The sequence below is a fragment of the Sardina pilchardus genome, chromosome 14 (assembly GCF_963854185.1).
Source record: "Sardina pilchardus chromosome 14, fSarPil1.1, whole genome shotgun sequence".
In the NCBI taxonomy this organism is placed as follows: domain Eukaryota; kingdom Metazoa; phylum Chordata; class Actinopteri; order Clupeiformes; family Clupeidae; genus Sardina; species Sardina pilchardus.
Genome location: NC_085007.1, coordinates 29,229,249 through 29,250,671, shown reverse-complemented (window position 1 = coordinate 29,250,671; position 21,423 = coordinate 29,229,249). Strand labels below are relative to the sequence as shown.

Genomic DNA, 21,423 nt, shown 5'->3' with positions numbered 1-21,423 from the left:
TCTGGTCAGGTGTGTGTGTGTGTGTGTGTGTGTGTGTGTATGTGTGTGTTCCTTTGTGTTTCTCAGCACTATGTAGGCTGTCTCTGCCCAGAGGGGTGGGCAAGTTTACTTTCCCACATAACAAGGGGAGGACTTGTGTGCTGAAGTGGGGGTGAAAGAGGCCCTTTTAAGCAAGTGCATTGAGTTTCAGCGGAGGAATGCGAAACTGCACTTTCACCTGTGGGAGCGAGAGGCAGACTATTGTCTTCTGCAGGTTCACAAGAGGGGAAAGGAACCTCCTGAAACCAACAGTTAAGCCTCCAGAAAGGCCCCGCAAACAACTGTTGTAAAAGCGATCGTATGCAGTGCGATAGTGGTGTTAGGACAAATTGATCCAGTTTTTAATCTCCTAAATCTTGTTGCGTAAGACTGTTGTTGTTGTTTTTTTAGTATACATTTCACAAAGCTTGACAATGGAAATGTTCTTAAGTTTATGTGTCACTGACAATGGAGCCCCTATCTGCCTTAGGGTAAAAAAAGGTAGTTCTTGTTTACTGTAACTTGCCTGCTCAGCCACTGGAGAAGTATGTGGACCTGGTGTGAGACTGAGAGGGAACCAGGGTGGACAAAGTCAGCTCATAAAATAGCCATGTCCTACCAGTTGTTATATCAGCGCTCATGAAAGACTATCAGATGATGAAAGTGATAAGTGTTTCCACAGGCTCAGTGGAATGTAATTGTGACTATAAATGAGAGCCAGGGCTTGTGAAACTCTTCCATATTAACTGATGATGTAGAAGAACACTGAGGGACAAGAGTTCAAGAGAGAGGGAGGGTTATGTGGAGTAATGTAATATAGATGACTTGGCTAAATCTTCTTTTATTTAAAACTCTATTCACACATTTCACCTTTTCGACTGCTGGATTGTAATGTGAAATGTAATGTGATTGTAAAAGGCCTTTTCGCTGAGAAAGCCTTTATGTTAAGACGTATCTGATTACCATTAAAACTAAATTAGGAATTCGAAAAATCATGTGAGATCAGTCTCTCTAAAGAGCTTGACTCCGATCTTACCCTTGAGATGAGTGACTAACATTCTGTGTGTGTGTGTGTGTGTGTGTGTGTGTGTGTGTGTGGTGTGTGTGTGGTGTGTGTGTGTGTCACAGACCAGGAGCTGAGTGTGTCCCAGAAGGAGAGCCGTCTCCAGGCGGAGCTGAACGAGGAGCGGCAGCGCTACCAGAACCTGGTGAAGGAGTACTCGCGCCTGGAGCTCAGATATGACAACCTGCAGGAGGAGATGTCCATGGCCAAGGTGGGACACCAGCAGCACAGCACTTCTAATCAGGGCCTTACGTTAAACTCAACATTTCATAATGTGCCCGTCAGTTTGGAGAGTTCTGTAGAAAACAAGACCACAAAAGAGGTTCATAAGGGCCTCATTTGTGACTTTTATATATTTGATATGTGGAGCTCAGGTGAAAAATGCTTTTTTAGAGTATTTCCCAGTCATAAAGAGTGTGAGAACATCCATCAAAGTAATGCTAGCCCTGAACAACACTGTACTCTCCTCTCCCAGAGAGGCCAAGTGTCCAAAGTCAGGTGGCATGTGTTTGTTGGGCTGGAGGTGACTGATGCTCTTCCCCTCACAGTTCCAGCCAGGGCACCGGAGGAACCCGTCCAACCAGAGCAGCGTGGGCTCCGACTCGCCGTACCCCTCCTTCACCCCGTCTGACGTGGGGGACACGGACGACGCGCTGCAGCAAGTGGATGTAAGGACCAAGTGCTTTCAGTTACAGTCATCTCCTGTGTATTAGCCACATTGTGTGTAAGATGCAGGACAGTGTTTAATGCAAGTTAACAGAGGCAAAAGCATATTAATACCATATTAACAGCCCCCATGTATTAACCTCATAGCTGAAGAAATTGTGCAAAATCAATGTATAAGCCGTGGCTAATAGTTGGGAAATTATGGTATATATATATACTGTATATTATGCATATTATATAGCTGTTACAAGGTACTTGGATGGTCCAAAGACATTTAGGCTCTGAAGGCTATACACCGAGACCCCATACCACAGCTTATTGGACATAGAGCATTATGTTTTCAGGGTATGAGAGTACAGAATCTAAACTCATTTTTATGAACTCCATCAGCCGATTGTAGCACTTTGGCCACTAGAGCTGAACCAGAACCAGAAATGAATACAATTAGGTTACACACTCCAAATATAGCACTATATGCCATGCTCCACAAACTGGCCAACCCCAGTCAGAGCTAGAGATGTAGCCTTACCACGGTGCCGTGCTGTTGTGCAGGACATGGGTGTGGAGAAGGCAGCCATGGACATCAGCCTGTTCATGAAGCTCCAGAAGCGCGTCAGGGAGCTGGAGCAGGAGAGGAAGAGGCTCCAGAGCAGCCTGGAGAAGATGGAGGAGCTGACCAGGCGCAAGGTTGGTCCTGGACACACACACACACACACACACACACTCTCTCTCTCTCTCTCTCTCTCTCTCTCTCTCTCACACTCTCTCTCTCTCTCTCTCTCACTCTCACTCTCACTCTCACTCACTCACTCACACACACACACAAAATGTGCATAGTTAAATGTGCTCATGGATGGAATGTTTGTTTGAGGTGCATTGCTCCAAGTAAGGGCATCAGGTGACCCTCTGCCATATTCCTTTTTGGATCGCCATTAGGGCCCAGGAACCTGTTGCAATGCAAGTCTGCTTATCAGTGTATTGGTGCTAATCTCTGTCTTTATCTAAATCCATAATTTTCTTTATCTCCCAGGGCAAAGGCTCCACCTCCGAGGACGACTCCACTGCCGACTACAACATTCTCAAGGTAGAGTCCAGGTTCACCTGTGCCTGTGTTGGGGGCCTGGCTTAGCTTGTGTACACACACTCACACACACTCACACACACACACACGCTCACTCTTGCCGAGTGGTGCGGCCACAGTTCCATCTGGGCACCATGTCTCTGTTTGTGGTCCTTGATTTCTTCTACACTGTGGTATCTCTGCTGCTCCTCACCTTTCTATCTCACAAGTTTAAGGTGAGTGTGCGAGCATAACTCTCTCTGACGCAGCGCACATATTAATGATGCCTTTTTATCACACTTTTATTTGGGCAGTACTCTTAACTCTTTGCAAAATGCTCTAGGGAAGCAAACAACTGAATCTGTTTCAAAACAAAAGAAGAAAAAAAAATAGTAAGATAACAAAACATTTTAAAATAGCTCACCATGAAAGTAAAATAGACATACAAAACAAAAGGATTAAATATGGGCAGGTGTTTGTTTTTTGAGATAACCGAGGAGTGCTTTGTCTGCAGGCTGTTAAGTCTTGCATTACAGATTACGGCAAGCACTTTAAAATATGTATTTAATATGTACGTTTTCAAAAACTGCTTAATGTCTTACTGTGTGTGTACGGTGTTTGTAGGCACAGAGCTCTTTCATTTAAGTACTTCTGACTGAACTAATATCTTAACTACACTATGCTCACCTTCAGTTAAGAGCACGAGGGAATTTTTGCAAAAATAGTTCTGAAACATTGACTTACAGTTTCTGAGAGTTTTACTGAGAGCTTTTCACAGGGATCTCAATATGCATGAGAGAGTTTCATTTTTTATGTAATCAAGATAAAATGTTCCCGCAAATATACTTATAGATTATAGTGAATCATTGAATGAGGCGTCTTAGAACGATTTAAATCCCATATGTAAATTTGTCAAATGCAGTAAAATTCCCCAGTTTCTCACCACATGCATTTGAAACATAAATCCCCCTGTACTGGAACTGAAACATGTGTCACTTCAAGCACAAAAGGAGTTTGTCTTTGCCTGTTTAAACATCAACCAGAGCTATTAGTCATGACGTGTCCTCTTGTCCAATGCACTGTGGATGGACCAGATTGACCAGTGCAATGTCCAACGTCCTCTCCATTTGGAGAATATTGACCTCTTATCTACATACTCGTGGTATCTTAGAAATATATTTCCGAAGTGACACATTAAAAATGGAATGCTTTGCTCCTAAAAGTGTCATGTTTTATTTTGCTAAGTAGATTTTTATGCCTGGCATTAGTCTAATTGGTGTCAGGCTGGCTGTGATCTCTACTGTGAGCAGAAACAGGCCGAACTGTGCCACAGTCAGAGTTTGCATGATTCAGATGTTGACTGCAGCGACAGTGCTTAAATTAGCCTGTAAGACTGAAGTGAGTCATTTTAAATATCTGAGAGTGCCATGGATTTATCCCCTATTTCTCTCTCTCTCTCTCTCTCTCTCTCTCTCCCTCCCTCCCGCCCTCTCTCTCTCCTTCTCTTTCTCGCTCTTTCTCTCTCCTTCTCTCTCCTTCTCTTTCTCTCTATCTCTCTCTCCTTCTCTCTCTTTTTTTCTCCTTCTCTTTCTCTCTCTCTCTCTCTCTCTCTCTCATACATGCACATATTTTTCACACATGCATGCAAGACCTTCCTGCCAACACTTAAGTGTTTCAGCTCTCACCTCAGGATTCTTGTAAAATCATAGCCCTCTCAGAAACCCCTTTCCGATAGGCATTTTGTCTAGGCATTACTAGAATTGACCATGAAATGTTTTTCATTGCACTCACATTGCCGCCCCCCATCCACCTACAGAGGCAGGAACTGGAGTCGGAGAACAAGAAGCTGAAGAATGACCTGAACGAGCTGCGCAAGGCGGTGGTGGACCGCGCGTCAGGGAGCAACGACTCCAACGAGCTGCAGGAGGGCTACAACCTGCTGCTGAGCCAGCTCAAGGCCGCCAACGAGGAGCTGGAGGTGCGCAAGGAGGAGGTGCTCATCCTGCGCACGCAGATCGTCACCAGCTCCAAGCAGGCCGACACCAGCGACCACATTGTGAGTGCAGTGTGTGTGTGTGTGTGTGGGGGGGGGGTGAATATCTGCAAAGCTGGGCAGTCAGTTGACATGGGTTTCCATGGCTAGTTTTACAGTCTCAAATAGACTCCCATATACTATACTATTATACTCCTATACTATAGAGACTATAGGGTGAGCGGTAGGTCCGGTTCATAAATGGAAGTGGAATACCTGCAGAGCAGAGCAGGAATCAGAGACACGCCATCACACTCTCATCCATCCGTCAGTCATCTCAGCCCCCTGATGAATGAACTAGCGCCCTCTCTGACAGGGCTTTGTGTGATGGACATTCTCTTACCTGCTTTCCCATATACAGTAATAAGAGTGAGTGCCATGGAGGATTTTACCCCTGAAAGACTCAATTTCCCATCAATCACCACTGAGAATGAGCATGCCCAGTCACCCTCCGTCGCCTCAGATCTGAAACTTGCAGTGAGGTGCAGGCATCTTGCCCTGAGTTCCTAATGTGATCTCTCACAGTGAGCAGCACAGCAGCCCAGCTGCACAACACCAGCACCGCCAGCAGAGGCCACAGCCACGCCACACCACTCTGTGTGTGTGTGTGTGTGTGTGTGTGTGTGTGTGTGTGTGTGTGTGTGTGTGTGTGTGTGTGTGTGTGTGTGTGTGTGTGTGTGTGTGTGTGTGTGTGTGTGTGTGTGTGTGTGTGTTAGTCTTCACTCTCCTGTCTGCCCATCTGCTATTGCACAATTTGTCTTTTTATCTGTCTATCTGGTCTGGCAGTCTGATTTTCTAGTTTCCAAATGTCTGTCTGTCTGCTGATATGTCTGATGGTCTGTCTACAGTCTAGCTATCTTCCCATGTGTCTGTATGGATGTTGGTGAATTTGCCTACATGTGTTGATGTGTGCTTTCATATCCTTTAGCTCAGTCTCACTCTCTGTTTCCTCTCCTTGGCTCTTTTGGTCTCACAACCCCCTACCAGGTGCCTCTCTCTCTATCTCTCTGTCCCTCACCCACATCTCTGCCCTTCTCTTTACTTTTCTTTCCTGCTCTCTCCTTCTCTCCCTCTTATCCTGACATCCCTCTCTACTTCTCTCTACCTCTTTTTTTCTTCTTCCCCCATCTGTCATTTTCTCTCAGATGCTGTTGCTCAGTCTTGCTCCGCATTTCCTCTCTCTGGCTCTTCCTGCCTCACTTCTACCCCCTACTGGCTCCCTCTCCCTCCTCTCCCATACCTCTCTTAATCCTTCCCTCTTTTGCTCTCCCCTTATCCCCTCATCTCTACCTCTCTACATCTCTCTCTACCTCTACCTCTCTCTCTACCTCTCTCTACCTCTCTCTACCTCTCTCTCTCTCTCTCTCTCTGCCTCTCTCTCTCTGGGTGCGGGACTTTCCCTGTACAGATTGTTCAGTCACCCCTACTCTTGGCCCTCTCTCTCTCTCTCTGTTTTTCTCTCTGTCTCTGTATCTCTCCATCTCTGTCTCCCTATCTCTCTCTCCATCTTCTCTCACCTGTGGTAATGGGGGTGATGACTGAGGCCCGTGTGTGCTGTGTGCGTGACAGACTCTGACATTTGAGCAGGGCCTGCCCCTCTCACCCCCTCTCACCCCCTCTCCCCCCCACCTCTGGAAGACGCCCCGCTGAGCCCCTGATGCAGATTGATTAGGACGCGGGCGGCCGGTGAGCCGCTGGCACGTGTGTGAGCGCAGTAACGCATTAGCCAGCGCCGGCCGGCCAGCAGGGACGGCTGTCTGACAAGCCAGCAGCAGGCACCTGTGGCAGCACAGACGCGCGGACGTCACGCCTCTCTCCCACAGGGCCGTCTCAGTGCCGATGTGTCTCCTGCTCGCTTGCTCGAGGAAGTCCGAGACTCCTCTCTAGTCTTCTATAGCCCCACACCGGTCCATAATACGTGTTTGTTGTTAACATCCGCCATGTTGTGTCTTGTGTTCCCAGGAGAAATCCAACAACGAGTCGGAATGGAGCAACAACAAGAAGCCGGTGGACAAGGAGGAGGCCCTGCAGGCCTACAACGGCCTGTGTGAGGCCAAGAGGTGAGCGCTGCATGGGGGGCCACGTCAGAGTGAAACTCAGCCTTACAGTAAGCCCGCGGCGGCTGCCTGGAGCTCCTGCGTGACAGGCGTGGCTGCCAGGGGAGGGTTTCTGTCTGAATCAGAGGGGACTAACCTGCCACGGGCTCCTGTTGACACTCACAAGTCCCGGATGAGGCTGATTCATTGTAAACACACCGTGCATGTTTTTTTCATCACTTATAAGACAGGAACTGGCCTCCTTAGCAACCATGACCATTAACTCCTTTTCTGGCTAGGATTTGTCATTGAAAACACAGGCTTTAGTTACTGTCGAATATACATAGACATAGATACTCTTAAACACAATGCTATACGTAGATGCCTGAATGTTAAATCCATTCGTTATTATGAAAGTATTGCCATAAATTGAGGTACCCAATCCTTCAACAGTTGTCACAGACCAGAAGCACTCAGATGTTCAGCGGTATGAGTGACATCAGACAGCCTTGAGCAGGAAATTCCCTTCAAATTCTCAGTAATGCTAAATTCGCACCTCACCTCAGCATTTTGGCTCGTGGTTTACGTGACTGACGTAACTTAAAATAGCTCCGTCTCTCATCGGTTTGATTCATCTCCGCATTAGCATACATCACAATGCGTTGTGTTGTGGCTGATGAGCTGCGCATGGCATTTCCATACCCCTCTGTAAGACCATACTATATGCATTGGAGGAGCTGCAGGCTGCAGAGGCAGGTGCAGGCTGGACACAGATCACAGGCTCTCTAAATTCATGGCTTTGAGAGTGGCCATCACTGGAGCTCCCTCACTCTGCCCGAGACTGACAGAATCGAGATGAGCTGCAGATTGCACCACGGAAACACATTTGTGTGTCCACGGCTTCCATTCTCCGCCACAAATGTGTTTTTTTCCCCTCTCCTCTCCTCCACACCGCTGATTTCACATTCATGCATTCCTTCTCTCCTCCCTCTCTTTCTATTCTCCAGCTTTCATATTCCCTCTGTCCTCTCTCTGTGGGGGCGCTGGCAGCCTTCTTCATTTCCTGGCCCACAGCGCTAGTGAGACAGCTTAGAGTTCCAGAACATACCAGAACAGCAGCGTGAGGTTACGAATAGCGTAACAGTAGTGATCTGTAGTGGTAGAAATGTACAGTATATTGTGCATAACGTATATTGCAGGAGATGCACTGAAAGACCTGTAGGCTATGAGGGAAATAGCACAGTTGTGAATCAGTGATGTCTCTACCAACCAGGGTGAATCTGGAACAGTTTTCAACACTTATATTTAATGCCATTTTGGTTCATTAGTGTGGCTCATTTAGAGTGTTAGTGGGGCTTAGACAGTGCTCTTTAATGGGCTGCTCTATTAGAAGTGGCCTGATGGGACTCTGGTGGGCCAGTCTGGGTATTTGTCTTGTACAGCTCCACTGGGATCCTATAGGGCTTATAGGACTCTTCTCTTGTCTTCTCTTGTGTCTGTTACTAACCTGCCCAGTTCTAATGCTGCTTTTTTCCAACTTCTTTCCTGTTGCATGTCTCTGTCACCCTCTCCGTGTCTCTCTTTCTCTTTCTTTCTTTGTCAATTTTCTCTCTTTTTCTCTTTCCTTCTCTTTTTGTCTCTCTCTCTCTCTGTGTGTCTTGTGGACGGCAGTAAAGGCCAGGATTGGGGTTATTTGAATGAAGACGGAGAGCTGGGTCTGGCATACCAGGGGTTAAAGCAGGTGGCCAGGTTGTTCTTTTCACTTCTTCTTTCTGCGAGAGCTTCTCTACCTTTCCTCTGTTCACTTCCTAGTATGATGCAACACTCACACATAAATTTAATGCAGCTTTGTTTGGAAGCGTTATGTATATGTATCTAAAGTTAGAATGAGGCATATACTGTACTCTTAATAACTCTCTCGCTCTCTCTCTCTTCCCTCTCCCTCCCTCTCTCTCTTTCTTTGACTCTCTCACACACAAAAACAAAATTTCTCCCAAATTGTTTCCACCTCTCCCTCTCTTCCTCTCTCCCCCTCTCTCCATCTCAGGCTGTTGGAGGCCCAGCTCCAGTCCCAGTCTCGTCAGCACAAGGACGAGCTGGTGGCGCTGCGCACCCAGATCGAGGTGCAGCGAGAGGACCTGGAGAAGAAGCAGGAGGCGCTGAACCAGATCATGGCGCTCTCGCCCGAGGACAAGGTGGAGTACAGCGTCCAGCAGGAGATCACGCGCCTCACCAACGAGAACCTGGTGAGTCTCCAGACAGAGGAACAGAGACGGCATGACTTCACCCTAAAGATCCATCAGCTGCTCTAACTAGACAAGGAAATATTCAACAGCAGAAGATAGATACTTATACAATAACAGTGGCAAAGTCAGGAGACATCCAGTCTAACCTAATCAATGGCGGTTCACGCGAAACAGACAGCAATAAGTGATATCAACCCTGATGCCTTCCATGTTTAGGAACAGTACAGATACAGTATACTGGGTCACAACGCAGGAGCATACTTTTAGTGTCAAAGTAACCTACTAGTGAGAAATGCAGAGCATGCCGATCGTCTGTTCATATTAATGGAACCTTCTGCAGTGTTCTGAAGAACTGTATAATAAATAAAAAAGAGTATCTTATTCTTTGGGGCACAAGGTCAAAGAGACTTAAAGAAGAGAGAAAGAGCTAGTTGAACTTTCTGCTTCTCTGAAGGCCCTCTGTGTGGGCCCAGGCCTGCGTGTGTGTGTGTGTGTGTGTGTGTGCCGTCCTCTACGTGAGTGGTGAGTGCGGTCAGTGATGCGGCCGCTGGCTCTGCTCTGGGTTGCAGGACCTCAAGGAGCTGATGGAGAAGCTGGAGAAGAACGAGCGCAAGCTCAAGAAGCAGCTGAAGATCTACATGAAGAAGGTGCAGGAGCTGGAGGGTAAGAGGAGGGGACATGGATGGAGGGGAGATTGGGCAGGTGGGAGGAGAAGGTGAATTGTATACCTTCAACTCCTTTATCCTCTTCAGATCTTTTTTGTGGGGTTGTCAGCAGTGCCAGAAAAAAATGTGCAACAGTACAATCAGGTTGATTTCTACAAGATACGTTACCGAGGAGACTTATTCCGCGTAGTGGAATGGTTTCTCCTCCACTGGCAGATGAAGAGAGATACTGAGTGCAAGTGTAGCGTGTGGTTTTCCTCTGAGCCCTGCTGATCTGTGTGTGTGTGTGTGTGTGTGTGCAGTGAGCCAGACGACCCAGCAGGCCTCCAAGGGCCGCCCAGAGCTGACCCGGCAGGTGACCGTGCAGAGGAAGGAGAAGGACTTCGAGGGCATGCTGGAGTACTACAAGGAGGACGAGGCCGTTCTGATCCGCACCCTCATCACAGGTACCCGCTGACCGCTCCACAGATCACCAGTCACAGTCTGACCACGAGGGCAGAGGCCCCTGACCCATTCTCACGTCCCTGAGGGATAAGTCACAGGCACGGGGCAAAGACCAGCTAAAGAAGATTTAACACAATCTATCTGCTAATTCATACTATTCACAAGATTGTGAGTTTAAACAGGGGGTTAGGGTCAGCTCAGTTCTCCTACACACTACACCGTAGCTTAAGTTCTGCAGCACAACACACTTAGCTGGGCACCTCACTTTGCACCATTGTGGGCCTGAGGGTTCAGAGTGGATTCACTGTGAGCTGTTTTTGCTGGTGCCATGGCTACGTTTTGACACCCCCCGCTCTCTATCTCTCTCTATCTCTCTCTATCTCTCTATCTGTCTGTCTCTGTCTATCTCTGTTTGTCAGAGATGACACCCAACACTGTGTCGGGCACGGTGCCCTGTCTGCCGGCCTACATCCTCTTCATGTGCATCCGCCACGCCGACTACATCAACGACGACCAGAAGGTCCACTCGCTGCTCACCTCCACCATCAACGCCATCAAGAAGGTCCTCAAGGTAGAAGGTCCTCTCTCTGTACTCAGTTCCGCCCACGCATGGGTCATCGCTCTAGCTATTCTTGGGCTAGAATCACTAGGTTAAAAGAGACCAGGAGAGTTGGAATAGTTTTATGTGTGTGTGTGTGAGAGAGAGAGAGAGAGAGAGAGAGAGAGAGAGAAAGTGTGAGCATGTGCATGCATGCATCCCTGGCTGTGCCAGTGTGTAATTAAGCCTGTTTGCAAGTGCAAGTGTTAACCTGCGTGTGATGAGTACATTTGCATTGTATTTGTGTGTTCAGAGGTGAGTGTTTGCTTATCTTGCGAGCATGCATGAGCATGTGTCTATTTTTGCATTGTGACGTGCAAGGGTTCATGTGTGTGTGTGTATGTGTGCACGTGTGGACAGCATATGCATTGTGTATGTGTGTATTGCAATGTGCATATATGCATGTTTGCACGTCTTTGTGTGTGCATGTGTGTGTATGTGTGTATTGCAATGTGCATGTATGCATTTGCACGTCTGTGAATATAAGTGTGGACACAGCATATGCACATGTATGTGTGAATGTAAGTGTGCATGCGTGTGTGTGTGTGTGTGTGTGTGTGTGTGTGTGTGTCTCTCTGTGTGTGTGTCTCTGTGTGTGTGTGTGTGTGTGTGTGTGTGTGTGTGTGTGTGTGTGTGTGTAGTGATGAGGCTGCAAAAGGTAACAGACATCCTGCCGTCTCATATCCTCCACTGTGTGTGTGTGTTTCATGCCTTTTTTGTGCCTCCCCAGAGAAACAACGATGACTTTGAGATGACCTCATTCTGGTTGGCGAACACTAGCCGCCTGCTGCACTGTCTGAAGCAGTATAGCGGAGATGAGGTGAGATGCCACCCACGCAAACACACACGCACACACACACACACACACACACACACACACACACACACACACACACACACACACACACACACTAGTATGAAGACCAGGAGACCACATAGACAGCTTGCTTTGTTATGTGTGTTTGTGTGATTGTGCGTGAGTATCATTGTCTAGGTGAGCGCATGTGGTTGCTGTGTGAGATCTGATTGGACAAGTTGCGCAAATCACATACTGAAAGTAAAGACATCTCTAAAGTGAAAATGGTAACACGAAAAACTGTTCCACGCCATAGTAGTGCTAACTGTGCGTATGTGATGTCATGGAAAATTACTGAAGTTTATGTTCAATTGTAAAATAAAAGAATGAAATACACCATTACAGTATTGTATGCATACTGTAGTGTATAGTATAGTATACTAGTGTGATGCATGCTTTTATTTGGACACTTTTGTGTGATTGAACTTGTGATCTTGTTTGTGCTCGTCAGGCGTTCATGACCCAGAACTCAGGCAAGCAGAACGAGCACTGCCTGAAGAACTTTGACCTGGCGGAGTACCGGCAGGTGCTGAGCGACCTCTCCATCCAGATCTACCAGCAGCTCATCAAGGTGGCAGAGGGCGTCATGCAGCCCATGATTGGTGAGGAGCTCACACCACCTGGCCTCAACACTCTCCAAAAATACATCCTATTGGCTAAGAGCAAAGGGTGCAGTGAAATGATTGGTTAGGTTGTCTATCAACATAAAAATTGGGATTAGATGATTGGGTAACCAATATTTTTTTTCATTGGTATATTGTGTTGTTAGGCAGTGCGAGAGCCTGAGAGTACTGGATCTGAATCCATTAATGTCTCTCCTGTTCTCCTATAAAGTTCATTTTAGTTCTGAAATGTATGCAGATTCTTCCAGTACAAGACAAGAAGCATTAAACAAAATAGCATGACAGTTTAACAGAGCGGCACTTAATTATCTCAATGTCAATGCTCTGAAAACATGACAACTTGACCCAAGTGCTTGTCTCCCACTCAGTGTCGGCCATGTTGGAGAGCGAGAGCATCCCCAGTCTGTCCGGGGTGAAGCCCATGGGCTACCGCAACCGCTCGTCCAGCATGGACATGGAGCGAGACGGGCCGGGCGGCTACACGCTGGAGGCGCTGATCCGGCAGCTGGGCCAGTTCCACGGCACCATGGGCGAGCACGGCCTGGACCCCGAGATCGGCCAGCAGGTCATCCGCCAGCTGTGCTACAACCTCAACGCCGTCACGCTCAACAACCTGCTGCTGCGCAAGGACGTCTGCTCCTGGAGCACCGGCATGCAGCTCAGGTAGAGACCACCACACACGCGCACGCACACACACACACACACACACACACACACACACACACACACACACACACACACAGCGCACACACACACACACACACACACACACACACACGCACACACACACACACACACACACACACCAACAACAACAAGGACGTCTGCTCCTGGAGCACCGGCATGCAGCTCAGGTAGAGACCACAACACGCACGCACACACGCATATACACACACACACACCCACACACACACCCACACACACACACAACAACAACAACAAGTACATCTGCTCCTGGAGCACCGGTATGCAGCTCGAGTAGGACAGAGAACAGAACACACACACACACACACACAACCTGCTGCTGTGCAAGGATGTCTACTCGTTGGTAAGGGAGGGAACATATGTAAACACCCCCACACAAGCATGCTTGCTACCACACACACACTCATACGCACATCCACTCAACAACCTGTTGCTGAGCAAGGATGTGTGCTCTGGGAACACTAGCATGCAGCTTTGGTGTGAGAAGGAAGCAGGAAGCACAGTGCAAACTCACACACACACACACACACACACACACACACACACACAATATTCAGTTTTGAATCATTGGCAATTTAATTATCAAGCCTAGCGCAGCGGTGAACAAACCTTTTTGCTTGGGCCACATGGGGTTTTGAAAATCGGCCATTTTAATGATAATAATGACAAAGTAATTGTGTTTTTAGAAACTACTAATGTTTTGCTGTTTAACTCATTTAATGGTGCACTGTCACTTTAAGAGCATTGTACACGTTGAGTTCTCAATTATCTTTTGCAATCTCCACTCAAATATAACCTATGGCTAGTGCTGTGTCTGCATGCTAAAACACGTTCCCACTTGAAATGAAGGAGCAAAAAGTTCAAGTTAGATCTGCTGCAAAGATTATCATTAGTATCGTGTAGTAACATGCTGTTTTGACATTGACATTGTAAACGTTCTCTAAGAAAAGAGAAAAGCAGCTTGCAGTAAACCTAATCACAACGTTGTCTATCGCAGGAATAAACTATCGAGCAGCCTATGATAACCTAATCAAATGCTCGGCAGGCTCCGGCCCTCTGGCCATAGTTTGCCCATCCCTGGCCTAGCGCATGTTGAGCTAATGTGGTCTGTGTGTGTGTGTGTGTGTGTGTCAGGTACAACATCAGTCAGATGGAGGAGTGGCTGCGGGGCAGGAACCTGCAGCAGAGCGGAGCAGCTGTCACCCTGGAGCCCCTCATCCAGGCCGCCCAGCTGCTGCAGGTCAAGAAGAAGACGTCGCAGGACGCTGAGGCCATCTGCACGCTCTGCTCCGCACTCTCTGTCCAACAGGTGAGGCTGTCACAAACCAGTTTAGACTTAACTCAACCCTGTTACAAACCAGTCTACACCTAACTCAACCCTGTCACAGATCAGGGTGCACATAACTCAACCCTGTCACAGATCAGGGTGCACCTACAGTGAGGAGAAAATGTATTTGATACCATGCTAAAGTTGCCTAAAAAGAGGAATATAAAATCGTCATTTGACAATTGATCTTAATGTCTTAATTCAAAAATTGAGTAAAAATAAAACCGCTAAGTACGCCAATTTTCTTTGTGATGGAAGAATGTTTCGTAAATAAATAAATGTTCTTCCTAAATGCTAGGGGGAAGTAAGTATTTGACCCCCAATGTAACCCTATGGGAATTCAACACATAGGGTTAACATAGGGGCGGGCAGATTTTTATTTTTTAAGGCCAGCTATTTTATGGATTCAGGATATTATGCATCCTGATAAAGTTCCCTTGGCCGTTGGAATTAAGATAGCCCCACATCATTACATACCTTTCACCATAGCTAGAGATTGGCATGGTGCTTTTTCCAGTAGGCCTATTAGCCTGTTTGATGCTCATTGAGCTCAATGCAAATCAAACAGGCTAATAGGCCTACTGGAAAAAGCACCATGCCAATCTCTAGCTATGGTGAAGGGTATGTGATGATGTGGGGCTATTTTAATTTCAAAGGCCAAGGGAAATTTATCGGGATGCATAATATCCTAGATCCATGAAATAGCTGGCCTTTAAAAATAAAAATCTGCCTGCCCCTATGTTAACCCTATGTGTTAAATTCCCATAGGGTTACATAGGGGGTCAAATACTTCCTTCCCCTAGCATTTAAGGAAAACATTTATCTATTTACGATACATTCTTCAATCACAAAGAAAATTGGTGTCCTTGGCGGTTTGATTTGTACTAATTTTTTGAGTTAAGGCATTAAGATCAATTGTCAAATGATGATTTTATATTCCTGTTTTAGCAGGGTATCAAATACATGTGCTCCTCACTGTAACTCAACCCTGTCACAGATCAGGGTGCACATAACTCAACCCTGTCACAGATCAGGGTGCACCTAACTCAACCCTGTCACAGATCAGGGTGCACATAACTCAACCCTGTCACAGATCAGGGTGCACCTAACTCAACCCTGTCACAGATCAGGGTGCACATAACTCAACCCTGTCACAGATCAGGGTGCACATAACTCAACCCTGTCACAGATCAGGTTGCACATAACTCAACCCTGTCACAGATCAGGGTGCGCATAACTCAACCCTGTTTCAAATCAGTCTAGAACTAAGTGTGCCCTGTCACAGATCAGGATAGACCTAAATGAGCCCTGTTACAAACCAGTCTAGACTTAACATCCCTGTTACAGATCAGGATAGACCTAAATGAGCCCTGTTCCAAACACCTAAATGAGCCCTGTTCCAAACCAGTCTAGACTTAACTCATCCCTGTTACAGATCAGGTTAGACCTAAATGAGCCCTGTTCCAAACACCTAAATGAGCCCTGTTGCAAACCAGTCTAGACTTAACTCATCCCTGTTACAGATCAGGATAGACCTAAATGAGCCCTGTTCCAAACACCTAAATGAGCCCCGTTCCAAACCAGTCTAGACTTAACTCATCCCTGTTACAGATCAGGATAGACCTAAATGAGCCCGGTTACAAACCAGTCTAGACTTAACTCATCCCTGTTACAGATCAGGGTAGACCTCACTCAACTCTGTCACAGGTACATGTAACTCAGCCCTATCTTAATCACACCTAAAGACTTATCATAACCTTGCCTCAACCACAATGTACACCAATGATTGCAGCAGGTTGTCCTAACATTGCAGTGTTCTACCCACAGATTGTGAAAATTCTCAATCTATACACCCCACTCAATGAGTTTGAGGAGAGAGTCACTGTCGCTTTCATCCGGGATATTCAGGTAAGAACATTTCACAACGAGTGATGATAACTACCATAAATAACATTATGTTACCCTCACTCTCCGTAACTTAACCGAATACATTGCCTGTTCCAATCCACGTACTTATGGATCCAAGTACCTACAGTAATTTGAGTGCTTAAGTGCATTCATGCTGATCACGATGGTGGGACGAAAGTACTCGGATGGTGCATTCATAAAATGTTGAGTGTGACAATTTCTGCACTCAACATTCACCATCTTTGCTACTGTACGTAGCAGACCATTTTCAAAGTTGTGAAAATGGTGGTTGGGGAAACTGGAGCAGCAGCAGTGGAAACCACCTTTCAGATGGTTTGGCAACGTACGACTATCCCACTGTCAAATAGAAGACTCTGGTAACAGTAATGTTTAAATGTTGCGATTGTCATGTTAAGGGCAGAGTTGGTGTTGAAATGCACTCATTTTGAGAGTAAGTTCATGGTGCACACTGCACAGGTCGTACGGAAGTACAGAAGTACGCAGATTGGAACAGAGTGCTAGCCTTTTCTCTCTGTAACTTGAGCACAATGCCCTTTTTCTCTCTAACTCCATGGAACACACTGACGCCTCTTTCTGTAACTCTGTGTGTGTGTCTCCCTCAGAACCGGCTGCAAGACCGTGTGGAATTTCAGCAGCAGCTTCTGGCGGACACCAAGTACGCGTTCCCCGTGCTCTTCCCCTACACGCCGTCAGCCCTGAGCCTGGAGAGCCTGCACATCCCCGCCTCACTCAGCCTGGACTTCCTCATCCGAGTCTGATCCACCTCACCCAACCACCCGCCCACCCTACCTTTCCCATCACGATCCCACAGGGTCCTAGAGAGAGCAGCTACCCCTCCTCCCACCGGCCCCCTGTGTTCTATACGTCTGACTCTTATACTATGAGCAGAGATGAGCTCTCTCGGTCTCATGTCTACTGGGTTGTTTGTTTCTACATGCTAGCAAGGCAGGGTTGGACAAGGGTTGGGGAAAGGGGGGATGGGATCCCTGGAAGGGTCCAATGCTTGCAGTTGCCTGCAGACGTTTGCAGTTTCCTTGCAGTTTTCCATGACCCTTTGGAACTTTGATTGATTGGATGGGCTTGTAAGTATGATCTCTACATTAGTATGGGCGGAGCATAGTGAGGGTCCAACTAGGCAACAGGATGAGCTAAAATAGTGTGTCCTGAAAGACCCTTTCATTACACAGAACAATAAAGCCAACGGTGCAGGGAAATTTTGTCACGCGGTCTCACCCCCAAATCCCCGAAGTCAGTGGTTTGGTGGGGTTATTTGTGTCGGTGGAGGATGTGATGTCGTCTGACGCCTGTCAGCTCTCTGAGACGTGCGGCCTGAGCGAGAGACCCGCCACGGGCCGCGCTCGCAGTGAAGACCCTGCCACGGCGACCAACGGCCTCTCACGAGCTCATTCGACGGCGGGAAATTGACGGCGCAGCGAGAGAGAGCGGCTCATAGCAGCGCAAAAGCCCGCATTGCAGTGGATGTGTCTGGGGCCGCCGGCTCATTAATGTTCAAGAGAGGCCCCGTCTCGTCTGTCTGTTTTTTTCTTCTTCTTTCTTTTCTACTTTCTTTGAGGATTTTTTTTTCCATCCTTCGATGCAATCTCTCTGTCTTTTTGTGCCCTGTAAATAGCAGTCATAATGTATTGTGTTTGGATCGCTCCTTTTTCTGTGTCTTTTGGGCTGCTTTTTATTATTGCCTCTCCTGCAGCTAAGGTTTCCGTCTGTATGCAACATAGTGAGTGTTACCGTTCACTCAGTGACCTACGCGTATATTAGCAGGAAAGACGGAGAAATAGAGGGGGCGTGAGAGAAAGGCAAGCAGAATGTAGAGCACTTAAGAGAGGGAGAGTGGACGGGATTCACAAAGAGATGTGCAGAGCATGAGAGACGCCGCCGGCCCTGACCAGGAACGGACGTCACACGTCGAAGGCAACAGGCAGGTGTTGGGAAGGCTCGGTTTATCAGCAAGTGAGAAGCAAGTCAGCAGGAAGCGAGACCACACACAGAGGCACGCTAGAGAGACGGTGGTTTAGTCGGCTCCTGCGCGAGGGTGACCAAGGCCTTTCACTCTTGCGTGGGAGGGAAGAGGACCGTAGGCTTACATTACTGTGCGGCGACACTAAAAGCGTTTTCACTATGTGTGACTTGGCGACCAATTAAACAGCAGCAATTTATTTTATTGGGATTTGGACCGAGCCGCTCCATTTAGGGTGTGCTTCAGCTGGGTGTGGGAGCACAGACCGAACCCTCCGGGATGGAGCTGGACAGGCTGGAGTGGGTGGACAGGGTGGGCTGGTTTTTTATTCTGTTTTTTTTTTTTAAGGAGGCTGGAGGGAGACCAGCGTCACAGGCAAGCACACAGCCAGTGTTGTATAGTAAGCATACAGTATCACGCATGCTTCTCGTGTGTAGACTGTGCTTTTTTCCCCTTCTGAGGATTCTAACGACCCCCCCCCCTCCACATCATCACTGACAGTGTTTTATGGGAGTGGAAGCCCACGTCTGATCACGTTGAGAAAGATCTCTTCAGGACACTTTGTCTCCTGACCAATGCTTGTGTCTCATTGGCCCAAAAAGCCTCCTGCTCTCCAGTCCCCTCTCTCTTCTCCAATGCCAATAAAGAGCTGGGACCATACCTTCCTGTGCTGTGCTGTTATTCAACTTGGGTTTGAGTACATACACACTTGCGCCTCTGGTTCCATTTTTTTTATTATCAAGGTAATCTTTTTTTATTTGGTAAAGGTGGTTTTCTTCATGCCACTCATTTTGTGTACTTCCTCTGTTTTTGTATTTATTTGATACAGCAGGTCTTGACACCTGGTTTTCTGGGCAGTTTAAGAGGGTGCAATATTTGGGTTTCAACTTTTAGAAATAAACAGGAAATACATTAAAACACATCATTAATAGTTTGTACTTTGTACATATTGAGATGCCCTCTTCTGTTAGATTATTGGTACTGCATACCTTGGGAAAAAAGACTCATTGGCTGCAAATGCCACATCCATCAAAATCGCATTGCCTTCAAAACACTACATTCAAAGTTCATTCCTCTCAATCATACTGCTGAAATCTCTGTCGTTTGTTTCTTGTGCCATCATATGTCATGATTGTGTCTTTTTTCCATTATGTATATTCCAAACCACGTGGGCAATGGCTCTTTGCTTTTTTTCTTAATTCAATACAAGGGTTTGTTATTGAAGAACATAGAAAGGCAAGGATGGCAGTATTGCCCTGTTTATGGAAAAAGCAGTTGCTAGCTTTGGAAATGTTGGCGTTGCATCTCCCCTGTATCACTCTCCAGTAAAGCAGAAATGGCTGTTATTTTGTGGAGCTGTTTTCACATACAAATCTATGATTAAAGAACTTTATTTTTAGGAAAGAGAAGCTGCATTTCAGCCATATGTTTAATCATTTGTGTGGATTAGACCTGGAAACACTAACAGCACTGTTTATTCAAGGGTGTTTAAGGACTAGAGTTCTCTGATTTGCTTCCATTGTCATTGTCAAGTGCAAATTAACTATAATGAGGTACATTTACAATTTGAACAAAAATACAATGACTTCAGAAAAACACAATAAAAAAAATGTTGAGTAACTCTGCCTAGTGTGTGGATTTTTTTGTGTGTAAAATCGTACAGTCACACATGACTGATGCATTTCTTGTAACATGGACCAACCTGAGGCTGGGGAGTTGAAGAGAGAATATAATGTTTCATTAGACTCTTTAAAGCAAAGGGTGGGAGTTGAAGAGAGAATGTTAAAAAATATCCAGTCAAATGTTTCATTAGACTCTTCAAGGCATCACTTGTGTTATATTGTTTTTTCAGTGCAATTTGACAGAGATAGTGGAGCGATATTTCCAGTTTCACTCTGGCAAGGGTGTGAAAGTTGTGTGCGGGTCCGTGCTGTTTTTTGCGGCTTGTTGCCAGAGGCCTTGTGAACTTGGCTCTGCCTTCTTTCCCATACATGAGCACACCCTGTCAACGGTCTGGTTTCGCCTTTGGAGGTGGCTGCCTGCCTGCCACTCAGCAAGACACAGGTTGTCTGCTTGAACCTCTGAGTCATCCTGTGCCTGTTTGTCTCAGGCTGCCTTGGATGTGGACTGACCTCTTCCGGGTTGTTATCTAAGACGGTGATGCATGTTGGAGGAAAACTATTTTATGTACTTAAATTAAATTCCATACATGATCATTTTCCTTTTTAAATGACAGAAGCTTGACAATTGTTTTTGTAAATATGCAATGTATAATCAATTCTGTATGATTTTTTCTGTTCTTTGTTTGAGGTGGGGGGTGGGGGGTAAAAGAGTTTTAACTGTTAACTGAGAGTGTAGCTTTATTCTCTTTTCCACAGAAGTCACATGTCTTACAAGTCCTTCAATGCAGCGTGTGTTATGATTGGTGCAGAGAAATGGTTACAAAGGGGAAAAACGTATGCTTACACACACGTTACACACACACACACACACGTACACACACTCACACACAGCCACACTCCGTACTCTAGCTCTTTGATAATGACCTTTTTGTCTCTGCAGCACGCTTGTGTTTTGCTGAGCTCTCGGATGTCATCTGATTGTTCTTGAGGTTTGTCTGTGAGCCGCAAATTTCTGCTGAAACTGTCAAGTCTTTGTCTGACGTTACCGAGGTAATAATAAGGTGACCTCCCACATAGCAGACCCTGCCAGCTGGGTTGGCCTTCTCAGGTGCTTGTTTCTCTCTCTTCACCTTCAACTTCACTGGATTCATTCCATGCCAGAACCACATATCATTCTGTGCACTTACAGTTCTTGTAACTTCACATCACTTTCACTCTTGCAAGGTTTAAATCATGTAATCATGTGTAGGATTTTTTAGTGGTTTGCGTTGTGTTTCAGTTAATGTTCTAATGTCTGAATTGAAGTTGGTCAATAAAGCTTGACGGCTGGATCAGGATCGGCGATTGAAAGATGATTTATTGTTTGGTACAATAAAGTGAATAACAGACACAGTCTAAGTTCTCGCTCAGTAAAACTGACAGAGTTCTCGTAGTGTGAATTATCAAGCGTTGCACATAGTATCGTCGCGAGTGATGCTATGCGGTTGGCTTCTCGATCCGTCTCCCCGTCACATCCTTAGCACAAGTTTAGTTATACAACCCCTGGCATAAATTATGG

General features: G+C 46.5%; 1 protein-coding gene across 2 annotated transcripts in view; it reads left to right on the top strand.

Annotated features, from left to right (window-relative positions):
- Positions 1-19,863, top strand: part of myo5b (myosin VB) — a 58,632-nt gene extending 38,769 nt beyond the window's left edge. For both annotated transcript variants that reach the window (XM_062555252.1, XM_062555253.1), the window contains exons 24-39: positions 1,147-1,292; positions 1,630-1,749; positions 2,300-2,434; positions 2,778-2,831; positions 4,624-4,863; positions 6,802-6,899; positions 8,923-9,121; positions 9,691-9,784; positions 10,089-10,232; positions 10,650-10,801; positions 11,559-11,648; positions 12,136-12,286; positions 12,676-12,970; positions 14,147-14,321; positions 16,167-16,247; positions 16,871-19,863. In XM_062555252.1, the coding sequence (XP_062411236.1) occupies positions 1,147-1,292; positions 1,630-1,749; positions 2,300-2,434; positions 2,778-2,831; positions 4,624-4,863; positions 6,802-6,899; positions 8,923-9,121; positions 9,691-9,784; positions 10,089-10,232; positions 10,650-10,801; positions 11,559-11,648; positions 12,136-12,286; positions 12,676-12,970; positions 14,147-14,321; positions 16,167-16,247; positions 16,871-17,026 (2,330 nt within the window). In that variant the 3' untranslated portion in view covers positions 17,027-19,863. The remainder of the gene's footprint in view (positions 1-1,146; positions 1,293-1,629; positions 1,750-2,299; positions 2,435-2,777; positions 2,832-4,623; positions 4,864-6,801; positions 6,900-8,922; positions 9,122-9,690; positions 9,785-10,088; positions 10,233-10,649; positions 10,802-11,558; positions 11,649-12,135; positions 12,287-12,675; positions 12,971-14,146; positions 14,322-16,166; positions 16,248-16,870) is intronic.
- Positions 19,864-21,423: the final 1,560 nt, after the last annotated feature.